At 35.5% G+C, this 21,286-nt stretch overlaps 1 protein-coding gene across 5 annotated transcripts; it reads left to right on the top strand.

Moving 5' to 3' along the window:
• Positions 1 to 6,206: 6,206 nt before the first annotated feature.
• LOC114389302 (ubiquitin domain-containing protein DSK2a-like) lies at positions 6,207 to 21,062 on the top strand. 5 transcript variants are annotated; one of them, XR_003661741.1, is made up of 9 exons: positions 6,208 to 6,589; positions 15,326 to 16,072; positions 16,810 to 17,030; positions 17,117 to 17,227; positions 17,590 to 17,648; positions 18,682 to 18,710; positions 19,285 to 19,374; positions 19,913 to 20,114; positions 20,796 to 21,062. XR_003661741.1 is itself a non-coding variant. In XM_028349942.1 (8 exons), exons 1-8 carry the CDS (start codon positions 6,370 to 6,372, stop codon positions 20,059 to 20,061), a joined length of 1,626 nt encoding a protein of 541 aa, XP_028205743.1. In that variant the 5' UTR covers positions 6,208 to 6,369; the 3' UTR covers positions 20,062 to 20,386. The 5 variants fall into 5 exon arrangements, 2 of the variants coding, with proteins under 2 accessions (XP_028205745.1, XP_028205743.1); XR_003661742.1 differs by having other exon boundaries at positions 20,750 to 21,062; XR_003661740.1 differs by having other exon boundaries at positions 20,729 to 21,062.
• The last annotated feature ends 224 nt before the right edge of the window (positions 21,063 to 21,286 follow it).

Genomic DNA, 21,286 nt, shown 5'->3' with positions numbered 1-21,286 from the left:
GGCTTGGTCTTGAAGAAATCTTGAATCAAGACTTTGTTTGTTGAAGAGATCTTGTATTAATCTTGAAGCAAATGTAGCAACCTTGTTTGATTCTTCTTTGGCATCATCAAAATCATGTATTCATACATTCACATTCTCCCCCTTTTTGATGATGACAATCAAGTGATTTCTTTTCGACATCATCAAGATATGCATGATTCACATTCTCCCCCTTTGTCAAGAAAATTCTTTTTGACATCATCAAAACTAGCATGATTTACATAAAATTGACCTTGGTCAATTTAATTGATTATATTTCACCATAATCTATATTTTCTTATATAAATAATCAATTATCAACAAAAATAATTGATTATATGCACATTATAAACCACAAAATAGTCCCTAGGACTCAAAATAATTTATTATAAACTCTTATCATTGATTATTGTTGAATGCCAATTCAAAATCTAACTCTTAAAGCTCATTTTAATTGATTGATAAGCAATATAATTGATTAAAATGATTCAAAGAAGCTAGGAATGGTAATTTTCACCTAAGAACTCAATTTTCTTACATCTAACCCTATTCCTAATATGATCCTAGTTAGGAGTCATATTGTTTTTACAAATCGTCCTTGAGTGGATTCATTCATGTTTGACAACTAATTAAAGAGGAACAAATGATAAGAATTTGAAACAAAATTCCTTAATCCTTATAACAATGACACCTTCAGTCAAATAAAGCTTTAATTTTTATGGAAATGGCACACATATACACAAAGGAATAGATGAAAACTTCAAATTATTTAGCATATGAAACCAAGAACCAACAAATAAAAATAAAGATGAAAAGATGGAAAAGAATAAAAGTGCAGGGGCAGACGCGACACTTTATAGAGTGATAAGTCCAACGAAGATTCCACAAAGGTATGAAAACCTTTAATAAGAACCAATAAAGATTCAATCAAAGAACCCACAAGAGGTACAACTCACAAAAAGAAGTGAAATTCAATAGACAACTATATGAAAGGGATGACATGTACAACATGTGGTTGAATTTGAAAATCCCTCCAACAAACATAAATGGCTAACTCAAGGCCTATAAAAGGATCAAGATTCAAAGGAATTCATTGAAAAGAAGGAAAACAATCAAGTGAGGGTAAGGTCCAAAAAAATTGACCTTCTCAAATAGAAAACCTAGATTCTAAATAAAGTTTTCCTTAGCCAAAATCCTCTAGGATTATAGCCAATCTTAAGTCCATCTTAAAGAGTGTATGTAAGACTCCTTATTTTGTGTAACCTCATTAAGGTGAGCATTGATAAGAAGAACATTTGAGTTTGTCCAAACTGAATTAATGAATGGAAACTCATAAGCGAAGCCAAAGGGACTAGTACTTTTGAAGTAATTTTTGGGCACAACAAGGTCTGTTGTATGTGTAGGGACTACATGTAGCCCAAGTTTTCTGGATGAACCAATATAATTTTTTGTGTTCTATCATTCTGTTGTCTCTCATATTTGTCTATTGCATTGTTGTTTTACTTTTGATGAAAACCTTGTTCTAAAGTTTAAATCATGATGATACTTAAGAATTTAAATAAGTTTTTTTTTAACTTATTCATATTTAAGAAGTAACAACTATATTTCACATCTACTATTTGTTTACTAACCTAGGTAATTGAATTATTAACTTCGTTAGACATTTGCAAACTCATTTTGTGGAGAATTTTTTTTACCAAGAATAATCATATGTTTTGAACCAAAAAATCATTATTTTAAGATAAAGGATTTACAAAAAAAAAATAAATTCTAAACACATAAATCAACATGTGTTTTCATATGTTCTATAGTATTAACAAGGGTTAGTAAACCCCCGGTAAGTTTGGGGTGTTTCAAAATTGTAGGTAAGAGCTATACTATTAATAAGGTTTAATAAAATCCTAGTAAGCCCAAGGGGTTTTATAGTGGGACAATGACTATGGTATTATTGGGGGTTGGTAACCCTTGGTAAATACTGGGGCTTTTAGAGAACAAGTAATGACTATGGTATTGATATGATATAGTAAATCCCTAGTAAGTAGTAGGATTTGAAACTTATAGTAATTATCTAGGGTTTAAAATTATGAGTTGCATTTCTAATTATGACACCTTTATTATGACATTGTTTATGCATAATATTTATTTTTTGTGAATTTATGTATTTAATATGTAATTATAGCAATTAACTCCATTTGTAGAAAATATGTATATTTGTTTTTTGTTCTAGCTCAACAAAAATAAAGATACCACACAATTTTTTTATGCTAAGCCATTATACATATGTGATATGTGTTAGATGGCCATATCAAAGTGTTACACCAAATAATATATAAAACTTGCCACCACAAGCAAAGTATCTCAATCATGAAAACTAGACTTGTCATATTGATTACCACATATCAAAAGATTTGAACTAGCCCTTCGTGATATAATATACAACAAAATAAGGAAATCCTTGTTAGAGCAATATACCTATAACCTATATCCCCTACCCACATATCCATCAACTACAATCCTATTATTATCCATCAAATGGATCATCTCCTACAACCTCATCCTCATACACATTGTCCTCATTCTAGCCATTTAGGACAAGTTTATATGCCTAACCCTAAGATGGAAAACCAAATTAAGAACTAGGAGAATAGATAGGCAAATGAATAAAAGGTAACACACTCCTCAAAGTAAGAGATATGTATTGTTTTACAGTATGAATAATTTGTGCATCCAACATTGTAGAATTGAAAAAATGTAACGACAAGGGTACAAACCATACTTAACCAAGTGTTGACGACATAGTCAAAATCAAGGGTATGTCCAATGTAACAAGTGGTGCACTAAAATACTAGTTACTACATGTATGAAAGAAACTCCTCCCTTATAAGTGTTATAGATGAGGCAGTCATCATGAAACCACACACTATAATCACTAAAGCATACAAAGATTCTCCATATGTCACGATTCTCGATCATATCCATAGATAAATACCAAACATGCAGCATAAAACAAATAAAAAATAAGTGTCACATTTCTTGTTAGTCAAGATTGCAGGATCCAAGAAGGGATGAATTGGATCTTAAAATTTTGTAGGTCCTTCACAAGATTTTCAAATATGTTTAAAATGATACTTTGAATTTTCATTGATTCAATCCATTTAATTTTTTGTTGAATGTTTATTTAATATTACCCTTAATTAAACTTTTAATGCAAAACTTATATGATAAATGAATATAAGCAATCAAGATAAAAGAGAAGTGTGGGAAGAAGACAACACAATAATTTTTATACTGGTTCGATCACTCCTTGTTATTTATATCCAATCCTTAGTCAACCTTGATTTAAGACTTCTCACTATTAATTCAAATTATTTATAACACATAAACCAAAAAACAGAATTACAAACACAAATCACTAATGCCACAAGATTATTAAACCCTACAAGAATCTTGAAACTCATGAAAATCTACTATAAGTGACCTTGAGAAAATGCATCTCAAGAAGAATATAAAGTATCAATTATAGAAAAGAGCTTTATAGCATATAAGATTGTGATAGATACATAATTCGAAGTACATAATTATTTAAAAATGATGATAACTCCGTTTCAATCTTGATGACGATCCATGATTGAGCTCAAGAATTTTGTTGTTTAGACATTCATGATAAAGTCCTAAGATCTATTTATTAATATTAGTCTTTAGGGCATTACATTCAATATGTCATCTCTTCTATTAAACATAAGCTATGAACCATTGAGTCTCATTTAATTAATTAATTAATTAATAATTTTTTAGAGGCTTAATTAATTATTAATTTAAGACTAAAATATGATTTCAATCCTTAATAAATATCAAAATTTTGTGTTTGTTTTTTTATAATTTTTTTATTTCCATTAAATTCCTAATAAAATAATAATTTTATTTTTGGTCTCTGATAAATTAAAAAAAATTTGTTTGTTTTTTTATAATTTTTTTTATTTTTTATTAGTCTTTTTCATAGGAACTACTAACAAATGAACAAATTTATCATGATTAAACACAAAATTCAAATATTTATTATAGACTCCAAATATACTTTAACCTTAAGTTAATTGATTTAGATATAAGCAAATCCTTTAAAGTTTCAAGAGTAGAGATTTAATTGATTAACAGAAAGATAGATGGATTGATTGCTCAAAATTTAATATTTTAGAGATAAGATCCATTTAATCAATTATATATGAATTTAATTGATTGAGACAAGTTTACTATTTTCAGGTAAGTTTTCAAACTTTCCACTTAACCTTTTGATCATTTCAATTTTTATCCAACTCTTTTGAAAATTCATGGATCAACCAAGCATTAGATTGGAAATACATCACCACGTCCACACCTAAAACACTTAGAGTGTGTTTGGATGAGAAAATTTTAAATTCTGAGAAATTTTAAATTCTAAGAATTTCAAATACTTCAATTGAAATTTTTTTATTTTCAAAATTTTGTGTTTGGATAAAAAAAATTAAAATTATGAGAGTGAAAAAAATGAATGAAAATAAAGAGAAAACATGGTTGGTGTGCTAGTTATACACATATTTTTCTACGCTCACACCCGATGTTGCACGAGCTCAGACAATATTTGTTTCTTAAATAAGAAGAAAATTTCAATTTCTCACATTTTAGAAGGAAATTGAAATTTCATATTTTTAATTGTTTAAAATTCTATTTTAAAATTCCAAAATTTTAAATTCATAAAAAAAACATCCAAACAATGAATTTTAGATTATAGAAATTCAAATTCTCTTGTAAATTACTTTTCCTCAGTTAAAAATTTTCTATTAAAACATACTCTTAAGGACATAACAACACCACGAACACACAATTTACAAATTGCCCTCAAGTGAGCCAAATAATTAAAACTCAAAACGTACCTTCTTCAATTGCACTTTGTTTAATTCGGTTTCACATTTCTAATCCTTAACAATGAAGTCTATAAAATGTAGGTAAGAGTCACAACGAAAGTCATGATTTTTTCCTTTTCTGTTTATCTAATTTGAAAATATTATTATTATTATTAGTATTAGTATTGTTTTAAAATTTGAATTAAATTATACTTTATTTAAGTTTTAACACTTTTTATTGTTAAAATATTATTTGTCTAATTAATTTATGATTTTCAAATTAAATTAGATTAAATATTTTTTTATATTTCATATATGGTAAAATAACTTTAGTTACTTTTTTTTTACAAAAATTCAGTTTTAGTCCTTTATCATTTTGGTCTTTTATGAATGAAATTTGAGTTAATATTATCCTTGTGAAACATTAATCTTTCCAGTTTTAAATTATATTTTTAATGATTTAAAACATGAAACATGTCTCAAATTTAAGAGATAAAAGATTAAGGGGTCTTTTGTTTTATGAATAGTTTTTTTAGTCCTAAATATACAGGAGTGAGAAATTTTACTGTGTGTTTGTCACAAATTAGTAAAATAATTAATCTTGGTTATATTTTTTTTCATAGGAAAGCCATAATCTCATGTTCAATAGTATATAATCCCAACAAAAGGTGTATGTTTTAATTATTTTTGAACATATAAAAAATATTTTTAACTATTTTTAATAGTTAAATAAAATTTTAATGATTCACACATTAATAATAAAAAATAATTTTATATTATCATCCAATTAAAATCATTATTTATAATAATTTTAAATAATTATATCAAAAATTAATAAATTTATTATATATAATAAATTGTAATTCAAAGATTGTATAAAATTATTTTATCATTATATATTCATTTTTGTTGTTAAAAAAACATATTTTTATATAAAATAACTAAGAATAACATTTTGACGTTATATTTCAAGTACTAAAAAAATTATTCTTAAAACAAACATCCCAAACAATTTAATGTATGGACAGATGGTATAAAACAATTTAACTATTCTTCAATCATATTCAAAGATAATTATTAGTGTGAACTGTTAAATGATTATTCTAAAAAATCCAAAATTTATCAAATATAACTATTTTAAACTTATGCATATCAATTATTTTCTTGAAATCAAAATAAATCTTTCAAAAAAAAAAATGAACGTTGAAATCGAATTTTAGGATAAAGATGATGTTTTTTATAGAGTGATAATGATGAAAATATATTTTAGCATTTTATATATTTTATTGGGTAATTTAATTCTGTTATTAGCCATTATTATTTCTTCACTTTCGGTGATCCGCGTCTCAAGTCGGCAGCTCGCAGAGTCTCTTGATCCTGGTTTCCTCACCCTAGGGTTAGGGTTTGGTCCCTCTTCAATTAACTTCAATATCTGCGAGAGAGCGTGAGAGTGACGCGCCTCCCGAGAGACGCCATGGGAGGTGACAGTGCCATTGAGGAATCCGAAGGGGTCAACGTCAACATCAACGTTCGCTGCTCCAACGGTTTCAAGTTTTCCGTTCAGATTGCCGTCGATTCCACCGTTAGTTCCTTCAAGGACGTTGTCGCTCGCAACTGCGACATCCCTGCCGAACAACAGCGCCTCATTTACAAGGGTCGCATCTTGAAGGATGATCAAACCCTACGAAGCTACGGTATTTCCATTATACCATTTCGACAGTGTTATTTTATTTTAAATGTTTTTTTATTAATTGAATGATGTTAGGGTAGGTGTTGTAGATTCTGTTGAGTTCATGAATGTGGTTCTGATTGTATTTAAATTAATGTGTAACTCTTTCGTCAAATAAAATGGCTCAAGTCGAATTGGAGTAAGGGTTATGATGGGTTAGGATTTAAAGGGAATATGGCATCAAGTTTCTTTAACCCATTTCTAAGAGAAGATGAGTGTGCGATGTGGAAGTGAAGGGTGTTATTTTCTCTCTCTGAGGGAGATTAGTCTCGTCTCTCGAGTTTCAGTTAACAAAGTGTTTGGTCCAGCTTTTTTTGACTTTTCTTTTTTCCTTAAAAATAATTTGTTGCAAGTGATCCATTTTTGGCATATCAACGAGTTTTACATTAGCTGCAGAGGACCTAATATAGCTCTCTTCCTTTATTTTGGGTTGGGACTAACTATGAAAATGAAACCTTAGGCAAAGTTGTGATAAGAACCTTGGCAGAACCCCACACTAGAATTCCATACTAACAAATGTAGGACTCAAGCTAGTTCTTGTAGAACCTTGGCAAAGCTAGTTCTTGTAGTTGAAGAGCTCAAAGCCTTATAAAGCCCACACTAGAATTCCATACTAAAAGATGTAGGACTCAAGTACTATATCTTGGAATTGGATCCGAACAAGTTATTGGTGTGACACTGATAAGATGACAGAAAATCGGTTAAGGTGTTTAGGAAAGGCTACTGGAAGCACCATTGAGGAGAGTAGATTGCATGATTTCTAGTCCTATAAAAACTAAAAAGGGGGAGAGGGAGACAAAGGACACTTGAGGAATTTGTTAATAAATAACATTTCTAAAGATTTGGTCTTTAAGTAAGCTAAATGGCATTGTGCGATCCATGCAGCAATCTCACTTATTGGGATAAAGCTTTGTTGTTGTTGTTGTTCTTTTTTCGTTACAAGAGAAGTTGAGCATCAAACATATTGTTTGACAAGCACGTATGCAACATAGTTTTTATTTAACAAAAGGAAATAATTAGCATTTTAAGAAAAGCCAGTTCTCTCTCTCTCCTTTTTTTTTTTGATCAGCCAAAAATATAATATATTCATTAATAAGTACTAGAGGTACTAAATCGTTACATATTTTTATAAGTACAAATCATAGCTGATTCTCTAACAAGCCTTGAGATTACACAAGCTGAAAGAAAACTACATTAGGGTAATAGTGCAGAACTGTATCCTATTTCCCTATGTTCGTGTCCGAAGAAAACCATCTTTGATATTTGAAGACCACTGATTAAAATGAGATGTGAAATTCTTTTCTAAGTTTCTGAGCCATGTCCATAGCAAAAACACTGTTTCGTCCATTATATTATGAGCATTGAAAACAGCATTGGAGAAAATGATGCTATTTCTATGCTTCCAAATTGTATAAGTCAGTGCTAACCACCACGACTGCCATCTGTGCGCCTGCACTCCGTCATAGACTCCATAGAAATGCTGGAGAAAATGCTGTCTCAGTTGATGTTGGAATACCCCCACCAGATTCACCCACGCCACCGCTTCCCACCACAAAGGGATAATTTTGCTGCATTGAAAGAATAAATGACTTGCACTCTCTTCTGCTGATCTGCAAAAAGGACACAAATATTCTTGCAATTCAACCCTTTTCTTCTTCAAATTACCTCTGGTTGGCAATCTGTCCTTTAGTAACCTCCAAGCGAAAATAGCCACTTTCGATGGTACCCTAAGCTTCCATAATTCCTTATATCCACCATCCTGCCCCTCTCCTAACACGCTTTCTCTAGAATAACTTCCATTTGGTTCTGCTGCCCATCTCCATTGGTCATTTAAATCTGGGCTGATTGTGATCCCTTCAATTTCTTGTATGAATGCGACTGCCAACTCTATCTCGCCATCAAACAGCGGCCTCCTCCACTGGAAAGGCCACTCCCACCCTTCTTCTTTGAAAGCTCCTAATTGCTGAATGAGATGGTGTTTCTGAGCCGATATGGTGTACAGTCTTCGATATTTCACTGATAATTGGCTTCCTCCACCTATCCACTTGTCCTTCCAAAATTTGAACTTGTCCCCACACCCGACCTTCCAAGAAATTGATCTATTCAGTTGCTGTCCCTGAAGAGTGTGTTGATTTACCATCTTCAAGTCCCTCCACCACAGGGATTCGGTACTAACCATATGATCTCCATCTAGACTCCTCCATCCTCCATACTTTGAGTCAAGTACTCTTGCCCAAGTCTCCCCCTGGTTCTGAAACAAATCCCATTTCCACTTTCCCAGCAATGATACATTAAACGCGGTGATATCCTTGACTCCCAGCCCTCCTTCTTCCTTTGGTAAACATACCTTCTCCCACCGAATCCAAGCAATCTTGTTTTGATCCGACACACCTCCCCATAAAAAATTCTTCTGTAATATGACTAGCTTGTCTACAACCTGTTTAGGAACCCTGAAAAATGAGAAAAAATAAATCGGAATGGATGTTAACACTGAATTTATGAGAGTCACTCTCTCCCCAAAACACAAATGCCGTTGTTTCCATCTCGCTAATTTTCTCTCACATTTAGTGATGATAGGGTCCCAAGTCTGACATCTTCTGGGATTGGCACTAATAGGAATGCCAAGATATGTGAAAGGAAAAGACATCAAGCTACAATTGAGGTAATTGGATGCACCATGGGTCCATTGCTCCGACATACCAAATGCCCCACAACTGCTTTTAGCAAAATTTATTTTGAGCCCCAATGCCAGTTCAAAAGCACGCAGTATAGCTTTGATAGCTCTTACATTCTCCATGGTTGCCTCTCCCAAAAATATTGTATTATCTGCATACTGGAGCAGGCTAATTTCAACCTTTTTTATGCCCGATAAGTATCCCTTGTATAGGCCTCTATCAATAGCCTTTGACATTATACCGCTTAGTCCTTCAGCAACAATGTTGAACAAAAGAGGTGATAAAGGATCTCACTGTCTGAGTCCTTTCTGCGGTATGAACTCACATGAAGGGCTACCATTAACCAAAATCGATATCGAAGCTGATTTTAGACATCCAGACATCCATTGGATCCACTTTGAAACAAAGCCCATTATCCTCATCATATAAAACAAGAATTCCCAGGACATTGAATCGTAAGCCTTCTCATAATCCACTTTGAAAACAAAGCAAGGTTTTTGGCATCTTTTAGCCTCTTCGACTACCTCGTTTGCTATCACCACACTATGGAGCATATGTCTGCCTTCTATGAATGTTGACTGTCGTTCATTAATGATGCTATGCATAACTTTCTTCAATTTGTTAGCCAACACCTTGGCAAGAATCTTATACGTACACCCTATCAGTGAGATAGGCCTGTAGTCATTCAGCACTTGAGGGTCCGCTACCTTCGGGATTAAAGCTATGAAAGATGCATTCAAACCCCTCGGGAATACTCCATTAACATAGAACTCATCAAAGAATCTGAGAAAATCTGGTTTGATAACCTCCCAAAATTGCTTGATGAATTTAAAATTAAGCCCGTCCAGACCTGGACTTCTATCACTTCCACCGCTCCACACAACCCTTTTTATCTCCTCCTCCTTGAAACGCTCCACTAGCATGTCATTCTGCATAGAATTAATGGCTTTGAAACTGATTCCATCCAAAGTTGGTCTATCGAAATCATCTTCCTGGAACCTCCGAGCAAAGAACCTCCTGACTTCCTCTTTGACTACTGCCGGTTCATCCTTCCACACGCCATCCACTATCACTCTGTTCAAACAATTGGATCTCCGCCTTGAGTTTATCAGCAAATGGAAATATCTCGAGTTGCAATCTCCTTCCTTAATCCACCTGGATCTGGCCTTCTGTCTCAATAGGGACTCATGTGTTTGGGCTGCCTCCCATAATTCTTGCTGAAGCCGCTTTCTAACTACCCGTTCGCTGTCTTTCAGCTGATACCTCTTCCAATTTATTTAACTCTTCCTCTATCTTCTTGAATTTGCTGAAAGTGTCCCCAAATTGTTCTTTGTTCCACACCTTTATCTTGAGTGCTTTGATTTTTTCTTTTAGCACGTAACCCCCCTACCCGCTTTGAGGATTGGACGACCAACTTTCAATTACGACTTTGTTGAAAGATTTATCGGATAGCCAGCAATCTAGTAATCTGAAGGATTTTGGGCCCCAGTCGACATTTTTGGACCTGACAGGACATGACAATGATCCGAAAAATTCCTAACCAACATTGATTGGGTGGACGTAGGCCATTTGGCCAGCCATTCTGGGGAAACCATGAATCTATCCAACTTGCTTTTAGCTGTACCATTTGGTCTAAACCATGTGAATCTCTTTCCCACCCAAGATGCCTCTTCTACCTCCAACTCCTCGATCCAATTGTTGAATTCCGCAATGCTTCCATCTACCAGCCCCCTTTGAGAAGACCCCATTCTCTCTGACGGCATCCTAATGTTTGTTAAAATCCCCTAAGATGCACCAATATCCGCTTGGGTTTTGATTTTTCAACTGAGCTACACTATCCCACAATACCCTTTTTTCGTGAAGATTGCACGGGGAATAGATATTGACGACATGTATTAAATGTGATTCTTGGCCCCACTTCCTTGACAGCAATATGAAACTAGCTCCTACCAATCTGCTTTCCACCTTGAAGGATGTCTCATTCCAAACACAGAGTATACCCCCAACTGAATTAGCTGTTGGATATTCCTCCCAACTGAAATCAGATTTTCCCCATAAGGCCTGGCACATTGACTTACTTATACTCTCCTTTTTTGTTTCTTGTAAACACAGCAGATCAATGCGATGCTCGCTAACCATCCTTCTGATTGTCGGCCATTTAACCCCCCTCCCTAACCCTCTTACATTGTATGAGATGATACTCATGGGGTCCATCTCTTAATTCCCAAGCTAGCTGCCTCTTCTCCATCTCTTTCCTCCATATCCTCCAACATTTGAACATAATTTCTTTTTGAAGTTCCTGTTGTCAGCCCCAGTTCAGTAACCATGTTCCACACACTCTTTGCATGATGGTCGTGATTTTCCGCCTGGTTTTGTATGTTAAGCCTTTGCTGTGTTGGTGACTGATCCATGTTCCCTTGTTGATCCTGAAGTCCATTTGCAGCGTTTTTTTGCTGACTTGGTTCAGTATCGAGAAGTACTGGGCTTAAAGTAACTTGATTTATGATAGCACCAGCAGTGTGGGCTGTGTTTTTTTCTTTTCCCCCTTTTTGGGAATACACTAGCCACGGAGTAGAAAATCTAGCTTCTCGTGAAAATGGGACTTTATTATGAGTGGAAACAGCTTTAGGGGCAGTGTGAATAGCAAGGCCCAGGTCCATTGGCCCCTTTACCTCCAAGTCACATGACATTTGGATTGCTGATTTAAAACTACATTGACCTTCCTCAAGCTCTTCTCCTCAAACGTTCACTGTCTCCTCCCTTTTTCCATTTTCGTGCAAGTTGTGTGTAATGGCAGTGCTGTCACAGTTGCCGAGGTTCTGTTCACCCCCTTTTACATGCACACCTTCCCCTTGGACCTCTGCCGCCACTGCGCTACAGCTCTGCGCGCACTGAGCTTTGGTTTGCACAGTGTCCGTGCCTTTGATGACCCATCGGACAATAGCATTATCCATTGGTCCGTTGCTTTGACCAAACACCCTGTTACTCTGGTCCGCGCTGTCCGTTCCCAGTGTTAGTGGTTGTGAATGGTTTATCAATAGCGGTCGTCGACCTTCCTCACCACGCGCCGCCATCTCCTATCTGTCGGAATCCGCCGCTGTGCCGCCAGTCATATCCCTCGCACTTCGAGCTCTCGTCTCGGACTTTGCTGGGTCATCACTGTCCCTCCCACGGCGGGCGTCATCCTCTTGTTCCTTGACTCCCGTCGTGGGATCTTCCTCCATCCCTATTACTTCTACGCCCACGTCCTCATCTGCTGTTTTTCTGCCTGCTGTCGAGTCTAGTACTTGGAATTTGTGCCACCGTGACGGAAACGCTCCTCCATTCGACACTTCGTCATCTCCTTCCTCGGAGTTAATCTCCTCAGATGAGCTGAAATCACTTCCTCTCCTTTGCTGCCACCTATCTCCTGAGTGCCCACACTCTTCCGCTACGTGCACCTGAAATTTCTCCCCCTGTATGTTGACAGTCACTGTGTGTTGTATCAGCGGCTTCCACGGCGTTTTGACTAGGATCCGTGCCACCTCTAAACTCCTTCGTTCCTCTACGCAGTCTTCAACATCCACCACATCGCCAATACCCGAAACTATTTGTTGAATGTGATGCCTATCCCATGCTACCAAAGGTATTCCCCAACATTGAAGCCAGGTCAATCTGAACCCAGGCCGTAGTTTGGGATTCCATTTCTCTATGGAGTAAAATAACTCGCCCCATCCTTCATCTTCATCGTTCAGCTTTCTCGTTCAGCTTTCTCTTTTGTGAGACTGAGGAGCAAAACCATATCACCTCCGATGTATTTTAGTGAAATGTTTTGTCCACTGTCCCACCATATTTCATCTTCTAAGCTGTCAAAGCTTGCTAGGTTTTGCAGCCTGCCCACCCATGCCTCCTTGAGCCACTGCTGGCCCATTAGCGGTATATCAAGATTAACTTCGGATGTCGAATTGTGACGAATATCACTGACTTTGGCTGGTGCTCTCCTCTGTTCTGCTCTTTGGTTATTCCGAGTAACCATCTCTGCATACGACCCTCTTTGGACTCCCACCTTCGTTTCTGCATTCCTGCTCAGGTACATGTATCTTTTCCCCTCTTGTGGTTGTCTGGCCTCTGCTCTTCCCCCTTCTGCTGTTTGTGGCTCTTCCTTCTTTGCTCTCTCATATTTAGGCACATTAACATACATCTTCATTCCTCCAAACACCATGCTGTCCAGTTTCTTTTGAATCTGCTGTATGTCTCGCACCCCTTTAAACCTCACGAACCCATATCTCCTTCCTTGTCTGTTTCTTTTCCGAGGTATGAAAACCTCTCGTACGTCTCTTGTCTGCTTTAAATGATACCATAATTCTTCTGCAGTTGTGTCTTCTGGGAACCTGGTGAAATAGAACGAGGTAATGTCCTTATGGTCTCTCCAATTCGCTCGCATGTAGCTATGATGTTGTCCTGTTGTTCTCCCTCCAATGGTCAGACCGGAACCCTCCGTCATTCGTAATCTGGCGCTCTCTCTCCTCTCTCTTCTAGTCCTAACTCTCTCCCACCCACTGTTTCTCTCTCTACTCTCTCTCTCTCTCTCTCCTTTCTCTCTTCCTGCTCTCTTTTTCTTTCTTTGTTGCTCACCCTTGAGTCCTCTCTCATAAATTAAAAAGAAATGAAAATTTTCAAACAACTTTTACTTTACTTTCAAAGATTTTATTTGAATTTTAACTTTAAAGTAGATTTGAAGCCAAAAGAGTAAAAACTGTTGGACCAATAATAGCCTAAGTCATGCTTACACATATTTAAATAACCATATGTATTTTACTTTTACCACAATAATAATGGATTGATTCCTTTCTTGGTCTCAGTACAGTTATAAAGTAACATGTTAAAGCTATATTAGGTGATACTTTGGGATAAATCACCTAGCCTTTGATGTGTTTTATTCTTCTTTCATTAGTGAAGTATCCTTATTTGTTTAGTGAAATTGACATGCCCAAATCAATGTTTGACAAAGTAACTAGGTTAAACTAATTATTAAAACTGTTCAGCAGAACTTTGTGTCATGCCATATAGTGTACCCCTACTTTTTTGCGAAGAGTTATACGTATGTGTGTTATTCAATGTTTTTAAATGGCGGCACCATGGCTGCCATGGTGGATTTCTGCCAACCACTATAGGCAATATGTGATAGGAAGCCTGCTGTGGTGGCACCATAGGCTGCAATGGTGTGTTTATATGGTAAAATTTTGGCCTTCCTCCATATTCTGCCTTGATAACACTTGTGTTATTTGGTTAAATGTTTTTTATTTGAAGACTTGGAATCAGAATACCATGTTTGAATTTATGTTTGATAGGGTATTTTATGTTTGTGAAGTTTATGTATAAGGGAGGTATGGGTAAAATGGAAAAATAGGATAATGTTATTGCATATGTATCCTCGAGGAGAATGCTCACAAGTGGCATTGTCTAAGGAATCAAAGTGGGAAGTTTTCATGGAAAAGTGTCAGTGCGATTTTTTATTCAAACCTTTTATTTATTAATTATTTAACCAGTGCTCTTAGGTTACTTGTGGCATGATCCTTATTTACTATTTCATCTGTATCATGTTCGTCATTTTCTTGAAAATTGTAAATACTTTTATATTCATGCCACATAAGATTCTTGAGTCTAATATCTTCTCTTCTTTGCATCGGTGTGGCATAGTAATAATATAGGATTAATTTGTTGACAATCCTCAGAGTGCTTTAGCTTGTATTATTATACAGGAAGGTAGTTTGTATATTGTAAATATTTTTCAAACATGTCACACACACAGATTCTTTAGACTACAATATCTCTCTTTGCTTCTGTGTGGCTTTTAATAATGTAGGGTTAATTTTTTGACAATTCTCAGAATGTTTTGCCAGCATAGCTTGTATTAGGCAGAAAGGTAATTTTTCTATTGTGTTCCTCAAAACCAGCCTACATCTGTTCACACTGAACTCTAAGGTTATTGAGAAACTATTCGTCAAATGAGTGGACATAACTCAAATTTCTATTTATCTTTATAGGTTTGGAGGCAGATCACACTGTCCATTTGGTTCGTGGCTCTGCTCCTGCCAATCCAACTGGTGGGACCAATACTAGTAGCACCAATACCAATACCACAACAAATAATGCTAGAGGTGCTGGTGCCAATGAAGGTGGGGGCTTAGGAGGGCTTGGTTTTGGAGCTTCACTATTCCCTGGGCTAGGTGTCAATGGGACTGGGGGCAATGGTTTATTTGGTGAGGGATTTCCTGATCTTGAACAGATGCAGCAACCCTTTATTTCTAATCCCAATTTAGTGAGAGAAATAATGAATTCACCCACCATGCAGAATCTAATGAATAATCCTGAAATAGTACGGAATCTTATAATGAATAATCCGCAGATGCAAGAGCTCATGGATCGAAACCCTGAGCTAGCACACATACTTAATGATCCCAGCACTCTCCGCCAGACCCTTGAAGCTACAAGGAACCCTGAGATCATGCGTGAAATGATGAGAAATACAGACAGAGCAATGAGCAACATTGAATCTTCTCCCGAGGGATTCAACATGCTGAGGCGCATGTATGAAAATATTCAAGAACCATTTTTGAATGCCACTACGATGGCTGGTAATACAGGAAATAATAATGCAGCAGTTTCAGGGACTCATGGTGGCCATGCAAGGGACCGATCAACAAATCCCTCCACCACTAGTTCTGAAGCAACTGCTGGTTCTCCCTTACCCAATACTAACCCGCTTCCAAATCCTTGGTCCTCTACGGGAAGTAAGTTCTGATACTAAATTTTTCTTCTCAGAATCCTGTGACTAAGTGAGTCTTTTCAGCAGTTGTTTTTCAAAAGCATTTTTCCTTATGCTGATATTTTTGTCTGTGTTAAGGATACTGGCTATGTAATTTTGTTGCTTGTTACCTATGAAGCACTGATACTTAATTTGCTTTATGTATCCGTATTCGATACCAATACTCTTAGATACTTCATTGATACGTATATGTGAAGTATACTTCATTGATACATATTGGTGAAGTATCCAAGCCTTATATTTTTTTATGAAAACCCAATACTGCTACATGAGACATAAGCATGAATAATATAGAAGTATAGAAGCATTGTCTCCTGATGAACCAAAAGTGAAAATTGTCTTCCGTATGGATGATTTCATGAGATGAATGAGTTTGATAGCACTGTTCTTATTTGTAAATAATACTTTATAATGACAATTTATATTTCTTTCTGTTTAGTAATGTCTATGAAGTATGATCTTGATTTGGATTTGCAGAGTTGCAATTATATACTTAATTATGTTTCATATTTTTAATACATATGTAGATATCTAGAATAGATATATTACATGGATTATATCCTATATACTTTTAGAAAAATTGTATTGTCATATTGGACATTTATTGCATCTGATCTGATACACATATCATACCTGTGTAACATAGCTTGTGACTAATATGACTCATACTGTCATTATTGATGGTGAACATTGTATTTGTAGCTGGAGGTGCTCAAAATAACCCCAGAAGGTCGTTGACTACTGGTGTGGATGCCAGACAGCAAGGACCTACTGGCTTAGGTGGGCTTGGTCTGCCAGACCTTGAAAGCATGATGGGTGGTAGTGCTATGCCAGATGCTGCTTTATTGACCCAGCTAATGCAAAATCCAGCTATCTCACAAATGATGCAAAGTATGCTTTCCAACCCACAAACATTGAATCAGGTATTTATATACCGGACCTAGTACAAGTATAACATGCTATGTGCATGTGTTGAACTGATCCTTCTAATATCTAATTTACATCTTAGATCCTTGGTGCTAATACTGAGCAGCGTGGCATGCCGGATTTAAATTCTCTTAGAGAAGTAATGCAAAATCCAGAATTCCTTCGTTTGTTTTCTTCACCTGAGACGTTGCAGGTACACATATTTAAAGTTCTATATCTGTTGATGAATTTCAATGAATATCGGTTGCCACAGATGTTTACTTATAGTTTCCTTTGATGAATTCTAGTGTTCTTAGTATGAAATAAATAATCAGCATCCAGACCTAATTGGACCAAGGGAAGCATAGGTCAAATGGTTGAATGAAAACCCTTGGACCTAAGCATTTTTGGGGGAAATTGACTTTTTTTGTATTTTTTGCAGGCTTGCAGCAGAATATTTTATTCTATAAATTGTGATCTATTATGATAAAGAGGCTACATTGCCTGCTATGTAATTTTATTCTTCCTTGCTTTCAGTTAATATTCTTACAGTTCTGTCTTATTGCACAATTTCAGCAACTCTTGTCTTTCCAGCAAGCTCTTATGTCTCAGCTTGGCCAGCAACAATCAACACGGTAAGTAGTTCTGCTATCCTGACCTTTCCATGCTCACCCAGTATTGTGCTCATCCATGAAAAGAAATAAACTTCGAATTTGTTGAACTCTATCCTTTAGCTCAATGATGTATTGTTTGCTAAGACCCAGTAACTAGCACACCCATCACAGCTGGCCTTTAAAGCCTAGATGCCCCATTTGACATCCTATAAATAAGTGGTTGTATTAGCATTTTTGCATTTTTTTTTTCATGATTACTATGCTAGAAGCTATTCGTTTATAACTTCCATTTTTCTGGTCATGCTTATAACATACTATGCTTGAAAACCAAGATTTTTTTAACATCTCATTAAAAGTAATTGAAGGAATCTGTCTTTCCAAGAGTAAAAAAGTAACGTACCCTGGTACTGGAAGGCTTCTCGTTATGCAAAGGTATGAGGGAGGGTCATTGTATGCAGCTTTACCCTTGCATATGCAAAGTTTCTGTTTCTGGATTCGAATCTGTGACCTAACTGGTCATCAAGGTGCAACTTTACCGTTGTGTCAATAGTAAAGTTATATATTCCATTATTTTAAGAAATTTCAGAAATAGAGATAGCTGATTAATGTGTGTAAATATCATTTTAAGATCAGTAATAGATGATGCCCATTGTTATGCATAATAGGTATTTGGAAGTAAAAAATTTGAAAGTTTTTAATTATATTACATGTTATTAAAAAATGAAGTGAAGCTGCTTTGTGAGCTTGGAAATTAGATATTCTCTTACTAAAGGATATGGTACTTGTAAAAAAATCTGCATTCAACATTGTGCCACTTGAATGCGATTTTTCCCTGTGACTTACAACAGTACCTCAAGTTTAAATCATGATGTGGTGGATGACACAGTTAATGTTTGGGATGGTTGATGTCATTGCTTAGATTAGTTTCGTGGTGATTAATGTTTTTGCTGGCATAATCTGTTAAAATACAACATGCATGTATGTCCTTGTTGACTTTATATTCCTGTCACTTTTTGCATGCTTAATTTTCTATTAACCTGCTAAGCTTCTGCAGGGAATCTGGTCAAACTGGCGGAGGCACTGGTATGCAAGACATCCCTCTATGCTCTTGGTTTCTGTTAATATAAACTATTTACTGTTATGTTGTTGCTACGGTGTTGCTTAATCATCTTTTAAGATGATCCATCATACTTGAGTTATATGAATTATAATTTTATAAATTGGTTGAACATCTCAGAATTTAATGGAGATGATATTTAGGTAAGCAGGGTTTTTTTTTTCCCTGTTTTGCTTAAAATGAGAATGGAAAATTGATCTTCAGTTACTTTGATGACTTCCTTCACTCATATTTTAGGTGGTTCATAAATCACAAAAACTGTGTGTGGGTGGCAGAGGACACTTCCTAAAATCCTTTCAAAACCAAATTTAAGCCTTTTCTGATAAAATCCTATGAGGCAATGACCCATTAATTCGTGGGCTACCATTAGAAGGACCAGATGCATTAAAAAATCTTTTGGGCTGATGGTATCCCTAGTAATGAAGGGGGTGGGGGGATCAAGTTTGGTGGTGACTTTTTTGGATGATACACTGCCATTTGACTATAAACATGTAATTTTAATAGTTCATTGAAATTACGATAGAGTGATTTTATTGGTAGGACCAATGAACAACTTGGGATTGGAGATGTTATCGAGCATGTTTGGTGGACTTGGAGCTGGTAGCCTAGCGGTTCCAAATAGATCAAATGGTTAGCATTGCTGTCTTCTATTTTTTCTAAATAATTGTCTTTGGTTCAACTTGTTTTGGAGAATTTGTTTTTTTGTTCGGCTCCTGAGAGCCTTTGATAAACTAAATTATTTCCCAGAGGAAAACTGTTCCCAAACATGGGATTAAATTAATCTGTAGCTTCCTAGACTATTAGGTGATTTTTATCTTGATCATCACTATATTTAATAAGTTCATAACTGGGTCCCTAATTTTAAAGAAGTTCCAATTTCCAATTAAGTTCCTGCTACTGGAGGAGCAGTTTAAGCTTCTAAGTAAACTGATGTCAGGGACACTATTCAAATATTTTGAATTATGGAGTCTCAGATTGTTATTTGGTCCAATTTAACAGTGCTTTAATAGTAGGGACCCAATTCGAAAATTTTGAAACTCCACCACATTATAAACATTCAAAATATAGGAATGGACAAAAAATGCCCCCCAAAACATAGGGACCTAGGTATTATTTACCTAAATTTTATACTCTGCTCAGCCTCTCACTGACTTTGTTGTCTTGTCAGAGCCGCCAGAGCAGCTGTATGCCTCCCAACTTTCACAGCTTCAAGAGATGGGATTCTTTGACACACAAGAGAACATTAGAGCTCTTATCGCCACTTCAGGTAATGTTCATGCAGCAGTTGAACGACTATTGGGGAACTCTGGTCAGTAGCAGACAATGTTGGCAAATTCCTTTTGGCAAGTTCTCCTCTGTCGATTTCCAAGGTTAGCCACTTTGAAATCAGTGGTGTTTAAGTGCCTTGTTGGATATTAAATAAAATCAGAAATCTGTCCAAATTATAGTGGCCAGAGCTGAAATGGTGTAGGTTATATATATTGGACTGTGATTGTTCCTTCTAATGGTCCAATTTTCTTATGTACATACTTATATTGAAACTAGTTTTAGACGCAGCAGGCGATCTTAAATATTTCAAATGAATTGATTTTTGTGCTTTTTTGTTTCTATTATTAATGCTTAATAACTCCACAATTACTGATTTGGCCGGTGGGAAGGGACAGGAGACTATCCGTTAAATATCAATTGGTAGAATGTGATGTGAACTACCGTATTGATTGATTTAAATTCGACTTTGGTCATGTTATTTTGCACAAATCTGTTCAAAATCTTTTTCACTTAAGTTTGTCTCAAGTTTGATGTCTAAGTTAGCTTAATGTTACATCCATAAATTTTTTGCCAGTCATTCAAAAAAAATAAAATTACAACGGCCTTTAGTAAATGCAATTTTTTCCTTTCTTTTTTTTCAAGGCAAACTGCATACATAAAATAAAGGGTAAAACGTGATTTTGGTCTTCCAAATAATTTATTCATATTGGTGTAGACTTGGACTCGCTTAATGCAGTGAGGCTAGTTCAATCCAGATGTGACAATACCCATCCATGTTACAGAATTGTCAGAGATTCATGATCTCTGTACGAAGATGGAGGTATCATTGAAGGGAATCATATTCTTCGTGAGGCCAACCAAGTGGCTGACCAACTTGCAAAGAATGCAGTGTCTGCGATTATGGATTGTCAAGATTATAATGCTGCTCCTAGTTTTGTTTCTTTTTGCTCTTACAGCTGATGTAGCTGTTGTTTCTTTCTTGAGAGGATTTTAGTCCTATCCTTTGATGTATTTCACACACAAAAAAAAAATGATTTTGGTCTTCTAAATATTGATTCATGTTGGTTTTAGTTTTCCAAAAATAATTTTATTGTATTTGGTCCCTAAATTTTTTAAAGTTATCCTTTCAAGTCATTTATTTATAATGTTATTTTTTTTCTGGTAAAAGTTTATGGTAGTTTCAACATTGCGTTTTCATTTCCAGCACTAGCATTTAGTGTTTTAGAAAGAATAGGAAAAAATTGGATTCCTAACTTTATTATTTTCAAACAAA

This window comes from Glycine soja, chromosome 16 (assembly GCF_004193775.1).
Source record: "Glycine soja cultivar W05 chromosome 16, ASM419377v2, whole genome shotgun sequence".
Taxonomy (NCBI): Eukaryota; Viridiplantae; Streptophyta; class Magnoliopsida; order Fabales; family Fabaceae; genus Glycine; species Glycine soja.
Note: the sequence above shows the minus strand (reverse complement) of the source record. Positions and strands in the feature narration are given on the sequence as shown.

Excerpts from the sequence above, each read along its gene's own strand:
- LOC114389302 (XM_028349942.1), top strand. The coding sequence starts at position 6,370 with ATGGGAGGTGACAGTGCCATTGAGGAATCCGAAGGGGTCAACGTCAAC. Across the intron at positions 17,228-17,589 it reads CTTCACCTGAGACGTTGCAG|CAACTCTTGTCTTTCCAGCA; the intron begins GTACACATATTT and ends GCACAATTTCAG. Across the intron at positions 18,711-19,284 it reads TCAAACTGGCGGAGGCACTG|GACCAATGAACAACTTGGGA; the intron begins GTATGCAAGACA and ends TTTTATTGGTAG.